This window comes from Onychostoma macrolepis, chromosome 13, assembly GCF_012432095.1.
Source record: "Onychostoma macrolepis isolate SWU-2019 chromosome 13, ASM1243209v1, whole genome shotgun sequence".
In the NCBI taxonomy this organism is placed as follows: Eukaryota; Metazoa; Chordata; class Actinopteri; order Cypriniformes; family Cyprinidae; genus Onychostoma; species Onychostoma macrolepis.
The window spans coordinates 18,421,392-18,436,251 of NC_081167.1; the positions used below are offsets into that span (position 1 = coordinate 18,421,392).

Consider the following 14,860-nt stretch of genomic DNA (forward strand, 5'->3'; position numbering starts at 1 on the left):
TGAAATATTCAGAGTAGCAGGTCAATTGTGTGCGTATAGACGGTGTCTGGCTGTTTGAAAATGTGTCACTGCACACATGGCATCGATATATCAAAACAGGTTTGCTTTGTAAACCATCATGTAAAGATATTATACTATTTGCAAGTCAAATCTCCATTTGCACAGCCCTCATACTACAGATTTTCATTTTACTAAGCTGCTCCATTAAACCTATCTATGATTTTGTATAGATAAGAAACTTAATGGAGATTAACCAAATATCTGCATAGTGGATTTTTTAAATTTTTATTTCTTAATCGTAATTGGAAATTAAACATAAGTTTCACAATAATGAATAAAATACAACCCTCAGGTAATCATTAATATGGTCACTAAAGTATGTAGTTAGAGGAACCTCATAATTTGCCATATCCTGACTTCCCTGTCAGTAATTACAGTAAGTTGAACACTACCACCTAGTGGTGAAATAGCCTTTTTTTTTTTACTGGACAGAGATGAATGTGATTTAAAACTACTCTTTAAAAATTCTTAATGAATACATAATCTTGACTGCTGCCTCTAGTCAAGTTTATTTGCATGACCATATGGAAATATTTGTATTTTCTTGAGCTCTGTTGTCTGTTATATGTTCATATGAAGTCGTGTAAAATGCTTATGCAGGGAGGCGATAGAGAGCTGTCCATGTGTGCAGTGGTGAGGCCCTCCATATGCACAGATTGGTCCAAGCTTGGATTAACTGCCCTGTAGTTTGATCCCACTGACATCTGAAGCCTTTTGGAGGGATCTGCCTGCTGTCAGAGTAACACTCATGCTCCCAAGACGCTTCTCTACGCTGCAGGGACTTTTTGGATGGTGTGGTTTAAATCTGCATCCAGGTCAGTGGCTGAAGTTGTGATTTTAGTGTGTTTTTCAGCTGTTGATTTAGTTGATTTCTTACAACAGTTGTTTTTGTTTTCCATATTTTCATATTATTTTTCGATCCTTGGTTCAAATTTTTTTAATAGGCTCTTGGTGTGCTTTGTTTAATCAGGATATGTGCTGTTTAATGTCTCACTATGCATAAATGTTTGTGTCACTGTGGTGGTAAATTCTATATCCTTGTATTTCAAAGTGGCTGAAATCCTGTTTAACTTTTAAGAAATGGCAACATAAGCAAAATTATCTTATGTAGCTTTCAATTGCCATTTACAAAATTTATTGTCAGATTTCCTCAAATGTTCTTACTTTTTTATGAGGTATTGTTAAGTTTGTCTTTATAAAACGCTTTATCCTTTAATTTTAGGGAACTGCAGTATCATTCCTGGTGTCCATTTTTAGTTAATACAATTAAAAAGATATACATCAAAACAAATTCATGTGTATTCTGTAAATGTTTATTTGAGAAGGCAAAATTGAAGAATTTGCTCATACCAAGCTCATATTCCATAGGGGTGGAATTCTGGCCAGTGCTGATAATTATTTTCATGTTATGAGTGATATTAAAATTCAATACTATTTAGTCTTAAATACTAGTTATGGGCTAAAACTAAAATCAATCATTTGTTTAATGTCCATTCAATGTTGTTATGCTTCATTTCGGCATCATGGCATTGTCATTTACAGTATGAAACGTGCATTACTATTCATTTTATTCTTGAATAGTTATTAGTTACTATTCAAATTTGAATATTTTTTCATGAGGAAGACCCAATAATTATCATTATTATAGGAAATGACTCTTTTTGAAGTGATATAATGCTAAGTTTCACCAAATTTGTTCATTAACTCATCTACATCTTAGACGGAATGAGGGTGAATAAATTTTCATTTTTGAGTGAACTATTCCTTTAATAGGAGTAAAGTGTTAAATCTTTGTCATTATGTAGTGCTGTCACTTTAAGTTAGCACTAGATAATGGCAACATTTCATTTAAAATAAAAACAAAACAGGCAGAAATGAATCTACGATTAAATATCCAGTATTGACCAAATTATATCCATATCTTACATTGATGGTTTGTGATGCAAAAGAGTCGACATGAAACTGAAGTCATGTGACACAGTTTAACGCATATTGAACAATAAAAAAATGTGGGGTGGGTTAGATCTTATCCACTGGTTGTTGATTGGATTGTGTTGAATGGAGGCAGATCTGAATATGATTGGCTCTATAAGCACAAGTTATGACATTTTTATGGACTCATTATTCTTGATAGATTGACCACTAACATGCATTAAGAAAATAACAATGGGCAATTTTGTTTTCATGCTGACTTTAATGCCAGTTAAAGAATGAATATTTTAAATTAAGTCCATCGATCTTCATAAAGCTTAATCTATCTCATCCTGACTCTCCTTTTGTAAATTCCTTTTATTTTCTGCCACTGTCCCATTTCACTTGAGTGGCTCCATCACTTTTCCTCTGGCGATTTTCTTTTGATGCTCAGTACCGTGTCGTCATGCCTGCAGCTGTTGCTCTTTTAAACTTGCAGATGCTCTGTTCTTTTATTTTCTCGTTCTCATCCGGCTTCTGTATTTTCTGTCCTCCCCCTCCTCTCCCTGCTTGTGTGACGGTCGCTGTTGATAACAGAGGGGCTTTTTACCCACTTGCAGAGCAGCATCTTGTAGCATCGCTGCAAAAGCCAACGAAGGAAGAGAGGGAAAAAACCTAAAGACACTTTTTTTTGAATCCTTGGCTGTGCTATTTATATAATTGTGTTGTTATGTAACAGAGAACGAGCATGTATGTCATAGTTATACCCTGGGCATTGCAGTAGATGAGGCTTATTCACACACATACTCTCACACACACACATATGAGGGTATCCTCGCACACTTGCACTCACTTGCTCACACCCTGCTTGCATTGCTCAGCGATGCCATTTCTTTGTAGAGGGGATGCAATCCTGGAGAGACTATTTTTGCAAGCCTTGTAGTGCTTCTGTCACCTCTCCTCAGGAGGACATGGAATACAGGATGGGAAGCTGCATCGGAGTCGCACGCAGCCAGGTAACACTGCATCTCAGACGCTGCAGACAGAAGGGCAAAATGAGAATGAGTGGGAAGACATCGCCGACTGTTCGCTGGTTGTCAGTGCAGGCAGAAGAAGGGGATGAGGGGGAGTATTTGTGCTGGACTGGGCTGACGTCAGGGGGATATGAAAGAAAAAAACATGTATTTTTGGCTGTCTCTTCTCATACTGGCCTGTAGTGGTCGGAGCTTGGGAGATGAAGAGCGTGAAAGGAGACGGGAATGGAAGGGGAAAAAAAGAGGGGGAGGTGCAAAAAGATGCCTGACAATATCTGTGCAGTGAGAGGGGAAAGGAATGACAGACATGGATAAATGAAAGGCAGTAGACACTGGCAACAAGCAAATGAAGTCTGGATTGTGCTGAGAATAGACATAGTTTGAAAGAATGAAATACGGAAGTCAAAAAATGATTGAAAAATGAGTCCTATGAGTCCTATTCCATAACTGAACAGGAAATCAGCCTTGATTGAGCATAGACAATGAGTGCTGATTTATTAATCTTATTATTCAGCGATACGGTCATTTTATACTTGTTTTAATAGGCATTAAGGATGAGAGTATTTGGTTAATCTCATTATTATAATAGTTATATAATAAGGTTAACATTTTAATACTGTATAATGGTATTAGGGAGGAGAAGGGGTGTGTTGCATGATAAGTACTTAGTGTGCTTGATGCATTTAAAAGGTCAGGTTTCTGTAATATTATGTAGTGAAAGGTGAGAATAATTATTTTGTGACTAAGTGAAATGGTATGGGGTGTGTGTGCGCATGTTTGTGTAAACAGGTGAGGTGAACAGGTAGCAGACAATGGATAATACATAAATAATGCACATATGTATTATGGGCTGTAAGGTTTTCCAATAGGAAACTTGAATTGAAGTTGGAGTTGGAAGGGAAGATATCAGTCTAGGCAGTTTAGCAAGAACGGTTACAGTCTTGCAGGATGCCCGACAGAGCTGAAAACACTGGTTTGGTAAGTTATATTCTTGTGCCCTATTAACCTTTTTTCAAGTTATATTGTAAAAAATGTGCTTCACTAAATAGTTCTATTAGTTAGAAAAGCTATTTAATACAACTGGATCAACCTGACTGCTTTTGGTTACACTAAAGTAAATTGGATAGAAAAATGTTTTCACATTTTAGTGCACTTTACTATACTATAGAAGTGAGCCTATTCTTTTCTTTCTTTCTTTCTTTCCTTCTTTCTTTCTTTCTTTCCTTCTTTCCTTCTTTCTTTCTTTCTTTCTTTCTTTCTTTCTTTCTTGTAGAGTTCCACTGTATTATTTTGTTGCATTTTATCCCCCATAGTAATTCTGTAAGGATTGCATAGATTTTAATGGGTACTCTATTGATTACCTTTTTATTTGGCCATCCAGCAATGTGAATACCTAACTAGTGATCAACTGACTTGGTGACCTCCAGTAAAATTGCTGTCAATGTAAATGGAGCATTATATTGACACCAAGTAGCCTGAATGTAGCATTTCCCAAAAGTTTTCAGTGATCAATACCAATGTAGAAATGCTATATTCACTCATTATTAATGTATTCTGTGAGTAAAAGTGTCCAATAATAAGGTTACTGAGAAAACAAGTATTATTGGTGGTCATTTCATTACAATATGTCTGCCTCCATGAGGCAACCTGCTCTATGTAAAAAATTAAACGTCTTTTATTAGGCCATTGCTATGAATGAAGTCTTCCAGTCTTTTAATTAAAAAATGTATTAAAATGAAACTGTTTTCAATGAGAAAACGATGAATGAGTGCACCTTTAAGAAAGAGATGGAGGATAAAGCTCAGAGAAAAGTGATTGTTTTGGGGCCCTGTTGACAGGCTAAGGAGGTTATGGGAAGGGTAAAATCCTGCTTAGTTTATGGCATTGTGTTTGTTTACAAGTGTTACCAAGGGCCATGCACCGTCCAGCTGACTCTGTCATCTCTACCATGTCAGAATCAGTGCGGCCCCCCATGATCTCCCTGTCAGCTTACCCCCTCTCGCCTGCTCAAACTCTGTGCAGATATAGCAACCCAATGTGCCAGTCGTCTCAAGAGGGGACAAGCTTGCTAACTGCGGTGTAGCTGCAAACAAAATCTAAAGCTCTACATTAAGTGTGGCATTGTGAGCTTGGATAAATGAACTGCTTCTGCGTCTGTGAGCTGGGTGAGCGAGCTTAACTTTACTTTGTTGTTACTGCCTTTGAAGTTAACACAATGACCATAAGGAGTTCAAATGAGTTGATACTAATGTAGTATTAGTAAATATTTCGATTTTCACTTTAGATTTCCATTTGGTTCACTTTAGGTGTTAGTGTGGGTTTACAAGAGTCGGAAAAAATAACATTTAATTTGTTTTATGGTTCTATTATGCAGAATTGTAGCACATCAAATTCTGTGCTGTGTGAAAAAAAAAAATAAAAAAAAATAAAAATATTATTATTATTATTGTTATTTTCTCTCTCACTGATAAGCTGGTAGTCTAGAGAAGACATGTTCCTGTTCCGCTTCAGGAGTGTTCCTATTTCAGCAGACATTCATGTAGTCATGTTTGCAAGTGATTTAGCCACACTAAGGTACTAATGTTTATTATTAGTGGGAGATATGGGTCTGCAGTATTTGGATCTAAAAGTCTAGATGTATTTTGGCTCTTATGTTGGATGACAAACAAAACACAAACATGAGAGGCAGTGCCATCATTTGTCTACTCTCTTGTTTATCTTATTGATTAGCTGTTTCGGTTTGGGTCCATGAGAAGTTGGGATCATCTAAACTTGACTCTTAAGACTTCATTTGCATGGAAGGCATTGTATAAGCCTATTTATTACATGGCACAGTTTGTTTTGAAGGGAAACTGGTGCACATGACTCATGACTGGATGGGAAGACTTAAATAACGAGTGACCGACAGGAACAGCATCTATTTATAACAAGTTTCGTATTCAGGTTTGCACTTCCTGCCAAAACATAGAGCAGGCACTGATCAGTGATCACCAAGCAGAGTGACATGGACACACAAACACTTCAGAAGCAGTCTGATATAGCCTGGCAGGATGATCTGTATAATTGTTTGACACAATGGTTTTGTGTTTTGGAGATGCTATATTGATTATAAAGGTCATGTTTACAGTCTTTCTTCACATGGTTTGTCGGAGATAATTCTGTGAACCATATATTAGTATTTCATTTGTGTCTTATGGAAGCCTGTAATTAAGGCATTATATTTTTATATATCTAATCTATGACTTATATCTCCAAGTTTTGACTTGTTTCTCAAAATAAAGCAATAAGCCCCAAGAAGCCGTGATTTACAGTGAATTTATAACAGCAAAGGGGCGTTGTTAGGCACGACGCGAAGCGGACTGCTGTTCACTAGTTGATTTTGGCAGTAATCTCCAAACCCTCAGTCACTAGCACAATCTGTCAAATGATGAGCTTACTGCACCAGATTAACCCACTAACACCGCTAATGGTCAAAAACAGACTCCTACTAAATGATACAGTAAAACTGTGCCACTCAATATACCTCTTGTGCCCACTGGAAAAAAAACTATCTAGTATAAGTATACATCCAGGACTAGTATTTTGGCTGTCTGAATTTCAGCTCACGCTCTCAATAAATCCTGACAGCACTAGGTAGATAGATGGTGTTTCACCATCCATTTTTGTTTATTTAAGTTTATATTGTTATAATGTTTTTATTCTATTATTTTGATATTTTCATTGTTGTTATATGTCTCCACATATATTTCAAGCTTTGGCAATATTGTATTTTTTACAGTCATGCCAATAAAGCCATTTTGAATTGAATTGAATTGGTGTTTCACCGAAGGGTTAGATAGATGGGATCCCGTACTGAGTTTCCCCACATTAGAGCGTGCTGTAGTTGTGGTTGTTTGAGGGGGCGGCAGCATGACTGATGGGCCCTGGAACTTTCTGCAGTGTGCTGGCTGCAAGTCAACAGTGTGTGTGCGAAATGCTCCTGGAAGCTGATTTATGTTTCTAATGAGCTTGTGGTGTTCTTAAAAGAGGTTCTGGCCAGAGGTCTGTTAGACCCATCTAGAGGAGCTTTTTAATGGGCTAATAAGGCACACTCCTCCACTCACTCTTACTAACCTTCAAACAGTGAGCGACTCAAGCCAAATGTGCAATGGGCCTGAAAACATTGCTCTCTTAATGTGGCATGGTAAAAAAAGTGGACAGTTTGAAATTATTCATGGATGTTAATCGAACTTACCATTTTTTGATAATGGAAGTTTAAATCAAGGATGCTATTAAAATGTCGTTTTCATGCTTGCAAGTCACCAGAAAAGTAGCGATCAAGAAATGACACACATTCTTAATGACTGGACTTAATGGTCAAAAAAAAAAGTGCATTAAAATTATATATTCATAAAGGTCATTTATATACGTTTTGATAAGAGGTCTCTTATGCTCAAAAAGGCTGCATTTATTTGGTCAGGATTACAGTACAGCACTAATATTGTGAATTTAAAATAACTGTTTTCTGTTTTTATATAGTTTAAAATGTAATTTATTCCTGTGATTTTTAAAAAAAAAAAAAAAAAAAAAAAAGCTGAATTTTCTGCAGCCATTATTCCAGTCTTTAGTGTCACATGATGCTTTGGAAACGATCCTTCAGTTGTGCTGTTTATTATATATTTTTAGAAGTGTGATACTTTTTTTTCAGGATTATTTGATGAATAGAAAGTTCAAAAGAACATCATTTATTTGGAATAGAAATCTTTTATAACATATAATGTCTTTACTGTCACTTTTGATCAATTTATTGCTCCCATGATTAATAAAAGTATTAACTTTTTGTACTGACGGACCAGCACTTTGTATAAAATGCAGTAAACTGGAGCAGTAAGTTAAAACAAAATCACAGAATACTAATACTAAGTTATGGCTAACTGGCGATTTTTTTATTTTATTTATTTTTTATTATTTTTTTTATTTTATTTTATTTTTTAGCTATATTGTTCCTCTTTTTTTCATAATCAAATTGAATGGTTACTGTTTCTCCTGGATTGTCTGCTTTGGCCGGTTCAATCTGATTTATCCTGTTCGTGTCCGGGATCTTTACATTTGAATTACAGATCTGCACTTGAAATCTGATCTTTTTCAGTTTGAAGAGTTTTCAGTACAAATTAAATATTGAGGCGTTTTAAACTTGCTGTATGATTCATTTGGGCCATTACGTGATAGGCATTATATAAATTCTGTGAAACTGCCTGAAGGCTGTGACTCTAACAAGAGTTTTTTTTCCTACCACCCTAAGAAAGTTGTTCTACTGGACAGCATCTCTGCACTTTGTTCTGCTTTCATCAGAGCCTCTTAATCTCAACACATGACACATACTTGCACACATATTTCACTCCCTGATCGCTCAAAGCTCAGTGTTTCTCTGGATGTTTGACGAAGAAATAGTGTTTGTAATTCCTTGACAGTGTCTGCTTTCTTTACATCGGTCCCTCAGTCTGCCAGAGGTGGCCTGTGCAATTGTTGGTCTGATGTGAAGGGGTCACCTACCAGCCCCGCTTAACAAGATGGGCAATGAGAACAGCACTTCGGAGCTTCCGGTAAGACGGTTTCAATTGGGAGCTGCTGCCTGACTCAGCACCGCAGTGTTCATCTCTTCTGAAACGCTTAGACTACCATGCTTGTGTGTGCCTTGAAACTAGACTTACTGTTTAGAGCTGTTATGACTTTTGGTGACATCTGTTAGCATTCCCCATCAACTGACATACTGCCTGCGACAAACCTGTGCTTGAGATAACAGCTCAGATAGTGAAAGAGCAAGTGCTGTGTTTTCATTGTGTTGTCAAACATTCTGACCGAATTTTGTTTTGAAAGACTGCAGATGGTCAGTGAACTCATTCTGTGTGGTTTTTGTTTTTCAACCTTAACCAGTATGCTGTTCACTAAATTTGATTCGTCTGAAAGAAGAAAGTCAAGCTCCCCTTTCTCATATTTAGTGCTGCAAGATCAGTTTCATTCTAGTTTTGATCATTTGGACTGTTCTTGCAACTTGAAAGATAAAAACTTAAAAGTTTCACATTTTCGAGTTCACGTAGGGCTATATAGATACAGTACTTTGCTTTTGACTCGGATCGCAGATTAGTTGTTGTATTTAAAATGTACTTGTAGCCTACTTTTGATACGGTCACCAAATTGTTATTAATATAAATGTTATTTCTGAATATCTCATTTTTAAAATATTAATAAAAGTAGGCTATATCTCTCCCTTAAGTAACCATACTTTTTGTTTCCAACCTTAGCATAGCTAATTAGTTAATGCAACAGTTTTAAAATAGTTTACCCATTTTGCATGCGTATGACCTTTTGCTGCTGATGTGATTTTACAAGACATTTATGCATTTGTGCATTCAACTGTGATATTTGTTTGATATTCAATGGACCCTGAAAGGAATAATTTGGGCGATGTTATGCTACATTGAAAAGGCTACTCAACTTGGAATTCAGGGTTTATCTTAATAGGATCAACCTGTCGGGCTCAGTGCTTTTTCATGGATGACTCCAACCAGTTTGGTAGGTTCCCAGAGCGAACTTTAAGTAGGCTACTCTTGGTGAACGTCCAGCAACAGCAGCACCGGAGACTAATTGAGGCATATAGTGACTCAGATCTGTCATGCATCTCTTCAAAGACTGTTGCTTTCACCACATCTTGTATCCATCTCTTCAGCTCTTTTACATTTGTATTTGCCACAGGAGGGTGCTCCAGATAACGTGGTGCTATTTCCTCCAGAAGAAACGCAGTCTGACATGGTAAATGAGGTACTGCAGAGTTTCAGCATGTGTGTGAAGTTGCACTGGGAGTGTGCATGCATGGTACATTAACTGCGGTTCAGAAATATATTTAGTGAGAACATATCAACAAATATGGATTTGCAGAGAATTAAATTTAATGGTTTGCTTACCCCGCTGAAAAAAAAAAAAAATCTAATCTGAGATAAGTTGGTTTTAGCAAGTTTAAGATCTTTAAGATCTAAGGTCCTAAGGCTTCCTGCATAGCTGTTTAGCTGGATGACCAACTTATCCCCAATAGCAGACGAGCTGAAAAGTGCCCAAAATCCCTATAAAACAGCCTAGCTAGGCTAGGATATCAATAAACAAGCCTAGTCTTTTTTTAGGATGTTTTTTAAAGAGCAGTGTGTACTTTGCAGAACCAAACATCTGTGGATGCATAGGTGGTTCTCAAAAATGGGCCTAAACGGTCCACTAGGGGGCGACAAGACAAACCAAGCATTTATATATATATATATATATATATACATACACTGCGTGCAGAATTATTAGGCAAGTTGATATTCTGGTTATATTTTTTTTCCCAAGAACATTTTACCAATTCCAAACCACATCAATCTTAATAACTACTATTGATTTTGTATTTAATCATTTATAAATGATATATAATTGTCCATGAAGGCTGAAAGTTAAAAACTCAATATTCAGGTGTGCAGAATTATTAGGCAGGTTTTCTTTTACAGATAAAATGAGCCAAAAAAGAGATTTAACTCAGACTAAAAGTTACAAATTATTAAATGCCCATGAGAAGGATGCAATACTAATGCAATAATAGAATTTGCAAAGTTAAGGCATGACCATTGGGCAGCAAAATGCTCATTGGGTCAGCACGGTCAGACAAAACAGGTGGAGAAGAAAAGACATGTTAATTGCATAAGAATTAAGGTGAAGAATTAGGTGAGAAACCATCAGGAACTATTTAGTCTCCTGCACCATCATTTTCCAGAATTACAAGGTGTCAGGTTCTCAGAGACTTTGCTTGGGTAAAAAATCCTAAAAAATGACCCTCACTTAATAAGAATAACATGCTGAAGTGTTGTGAAATACATGAAGACAGATTTTTTTTATAGGCTTTATGGACGGATAAGTTGAGATTGACTCTTGAAGGACCAGAACCACATCCTCTTGTACCACTGTTTGAAGAATTTATCTTCCAGAATCTGACAGTAAGTTTTAAGAGCTGAGTTAAATCTCTTTTTTGGCTCATTTTATCTGTAAAAGAATACTTGCCTAATAATTCTGCACACCTGAATATTGAGTTTTTGACTTTCAGCCTACATGAACAATTAAATATCATTTATAAATGATTAAATACAAAATCAATAGTAGTTATTAAGATTGATGTGGTTTGGAATTGGTAAAATGTTCTTGAAAAAAAAAAAAATGTAACCAGAATATCAACTTGCCTAATAATTCGTGTGTGTGTGTGTGTGTGTGTGTGTGTGTGTGTATGTGTGTGTATATATATTTATTTATTTTTTTAAATTTATTTAATTAACCTGCTCAATAAATGTGGTCTTACTGCTTGAACAAAATTTCAATGATTAGGAATGATTAGGCTCAAAGATTTAAGTATTTGATGTATGCTCACAGTTAGGGGGTTCTTATGTAGTATGTAAAGCATAATGGCTTTATAATAATATAAAAGTTAAAAATAGATACAAACTAAATGTCAGTTAAACCTGGAAACAAAGTTTGAAATGTTGAAAATTTGGGATATTGGCAAATTTAATCCTTTAACTATTTTATTTTTGTGATTGTGATGTTATTTTTGCTCCAGTTTCGGACTTTAAAACCTAGTTAGATCGCTGACAATTCTATTTTAACCAAGCATCAATATTTTAGTTAAATATTTTTTAGAGCGTATAATCGGCTGTATAACCTTTGCAAAATACTGTAACTATGCAGATTTTGCAAACCCTAATGGCAAAAGTGAGATTATGAATGGGTAAAGTATTTCAAGTACTGTAAATCACCATTTCCTTTTTGAGTTTTCAACATTTTAAGCACATTTTTTGTTGTTCATTTAAATAGTCCTGCAGTGTGACAAATTTATAAAATTTTTTTTTTTAGATATACATTTTTCTGGATATCCCAAGCTCTAAAATATTTTATTGGGTAGAAACTTTGAGAATTTTTATTTATTTTTTTAACATTTTTGTATTATTATAGGGACCCTAGTTAAGAAGCCTCCAAAAGTTAGTGTATAACATGATCTCCCCCTGTGGGTTACATTGAGATTGACCTTTGGCCCATTTCCCAGTATTCACCTGCAGAGTGTGCATCAGAGTGCTGTCCTCAGTCCCCCAGCAGGAAGTGACAGAACAGCAGCAGACATAAGAGGCAGGAGGTAGCTCGAGAGGGAGGGATCAGAGGGCAGAAGCGTCATGCTCAAAGAGTTACACAGAGGAGGGGGAGGGATCAATACTCAAGTTGCTCTGTGAGTGTTCTAGCCTGAGATTTCGTAGTACAGCTTCTCAGGAGGAACAGTCTGTCTCACACTTCCAAGGACTAGCAGAGTTCTCCTGTGAAGGGCATGGATCTATAGCAGCAGAGGTGAAGGGAGCTGAGTCAGGAGTCTGGGGAACAGACTGGAACATAGGCACGACCAGCAGCATGTGTTGCAGCATGTTTGTGTCTTTGCCCGGCTGAACCAAAACACGCACACGTCTCTGCTTGCTCTCACGGGGAGTTCAGTGCAGGAGTGCTGCACTGTCAAACTGCAGCAGTCTCATGCGAATGTGTGTGTGCCTCCTTAGAGAAGGTGAGTTTGTGATTTATTTAGTGGCTTGCTGCAAATGTGAGTTATACACTGCAAAATATAAATATTTTTTCTTATTTTCCAGTTAAAATCTCTCAAATCCTACAATGCTGCACGAGTTATTAAGAGAATGTATAGGTAACACTTTAGTTTAGGCACCAATTCTTACTGACTAGTTGCTTATTAGCATACATATGGCTGTTTATTAGTACTTATAAAGCACATACTGTAATGCCTTATTCTGCATGACCATATTTTTGATTCCTTAATACTACCCCATACCTAAACTTAACAACTACCTTAATAACTATTAATAAGCAGCAAATTATGAGTTTATAGTTAGTTATTGTTAGTGTTAATAGATAGTTAATAGTGAGATTTGGTCCCCAAACTAAAGTGTAACCAATGTGTTTTTCTAATACAAATGTATTTTGTGTTACTGAACTGGCAGTAAAAAAGTTTTCTTTTTTTATGTTTTTTAGAAAAAAATAAAATAAAATTCAATTGAAAAGAAGTGAAAAAGATTGATTAAAAACTTATCGTGAACTAATGTTTTTGTGATGTAAAAGTTTTATTTATTTTGTATTGAGTGAACTGTTGCGTGTTAGCTGAATACACTAGTGTGTGTCTCCTAAATAGGGATAATACTTTGGTCAGTTTCATATAGTTACTCAAACTGGACTGCATTTCATGTAATTTATGGGTTGTGTGTGTATCCCACAACTATTTAGAGGTCAGTCTGCTGTGTTGGGCTTATACAATTGTCATGGCAACCAGTAACACTGCGCAGCAAGGACGCATGGTAGTTAACAGCAGGGATTTACTGTAGTGGAGGACAATGTGGTCTGTTAAAGGGGCAGGGCAAAAGAGACCATATGGGGTCTGCTTTTCAGGACCACTCATGCTGTAGGTCAAAGGACAAAGGAAGACAGTGGCCCTTTATTTAAAAAGACAGCAGTGATTTGAGGTTACCTGTTTCATTCACCAAAGGCCCCTGTGTGCTGTATATATGGATCAGCAGATCTGGGTAAGAGATTTCCCCCAATTTAGCTTATATCAGTTTAAATTCTAAACCTACAGACAAATGTAGCTCAGCGAGTGTGATTTATTTTAGTTACTGTGTGCTCAATGAAGTTTTCTATGGCTCATATATAGGTTCACAGCATAGACAGGAAACAGGAAGTTGTGGAACTTGAAACCAAGCGTGAGAAACAAGATCATAAGAAGACAAAGTGTGCTCTTATTCTATTAAACTCAAGTGTAGGTGTGAAAAATATGGTCTTACAGCTTGAATAAAATTTCAGTGATTTAGGAAGTTTAAAAAGTCTTTTCTTATGATCAAAGATTTAAGTATTTGATGTATGCTAATGGTTTGGGCGTACTTGTAAAGCATTATGGCTTTATAATGTTATTAAAGTTAAAAATAGATACAGACTCAGATTCTAAATGTCATTGTGTAATGTTGAAAATGTTTACAATTTTGAAATGTAAATATTAATTATTTAATATTTCTAGGAAAGTAATGATATGTAAGAAAATTTGGGATATTGACCCCTTTAACCCCTTTTCCCAAAGAATATTTTTCTTTTGCTTTTTGAAAGAGGCTTTTTGGAACATTTTAAATTCATGTAAACTGTTCAGTTAAATTTTTTCATTCAAATTGTTTTATGATAAATAAAATAAAGATTTTTTGACAAGCATTTTTATTATTGGTCTCCCCATTCAAATAACATAATAAGGCCTTGACTTGTTGTCTGCGGGCATGTAAACAGATTCTCAGGTTGATGACAGGACTTTTGGAGTAGTGTAGCAGACACTGGGTCATTTTTATATGGGAGGGCCGAGGGAAAGAGATTTAAGGATACAGCGATACAGTACAGTGATTGTTCGCCGGTGTGTGAAGTGCATCCTGTTCTTCAGGGGTTTTGCTGTTTTTTTTGTGGAAAATCCAGCCATCTGTCACTACTAAATGTTACTGATATTTGAAACCCTTGTGTTTATTCCAGGCTTGGTTAACAAATTAAAACTCTGAATAAGCTAATGGAATCCAAACCCTTGAGTTTGTCTGGACTTAGGTCAGGGCATTTCATTTGATACTCTGACCTGATTCAAATTGAGTGGTGTTTGTACTCAGGCCTGGGAATGTAGATCAATGCATGAATTCACTCTTAAAGTCTTAAAGCTCTGAGAGTGTACAACATGTAACCTACAGCAGAGGTGGGAATGCAATGCACCCATGTGTATCAAGTGCATGTGATGTGTGTAC

General features: G+C 36.2%; 1 protein-coding gene across 27 annotated transcripts in view; it reads left to right on the plus strand.

Moving 5' to 3' along the window:
• Positions 1–36: 36 nt before the first annotated feature.
• tacc2 (transforming, acidic coiled-coil containing protein 2) overlaps positions 37–14,860 on the plus strand; it is a 74,713-nt gene continuing 59,889 nt past the window's right edge. For 18 of the 27 annotated variants that reach the window (XM_058796055.1, XM_058796056.1, XM_058796060.1 and 15 more), the window contains exons 1-2: positions 2,605–2,987; positions 9,738–9,794. In XM_058796055.1, coding sequence (XP_058652038.1) covers positions 2,877–2,987; positions 9,738–9,794 — 168 coding nt within the window. In that variant the 5' untranslated portion in view covers positions 2,605–2,876. Of the gene's footprint in view, positions 876–2,604; positions 2,988–4,751; positions 5,171–8,484; positions 9,804–12,241; positions 12,598–14,860 lie in introns of those variants that run through there. The other 9 variants (XM_058796061.1, XM_058796062.1, XM_058796068.1 and 6 more) reach the window with 9 other exon arrangements.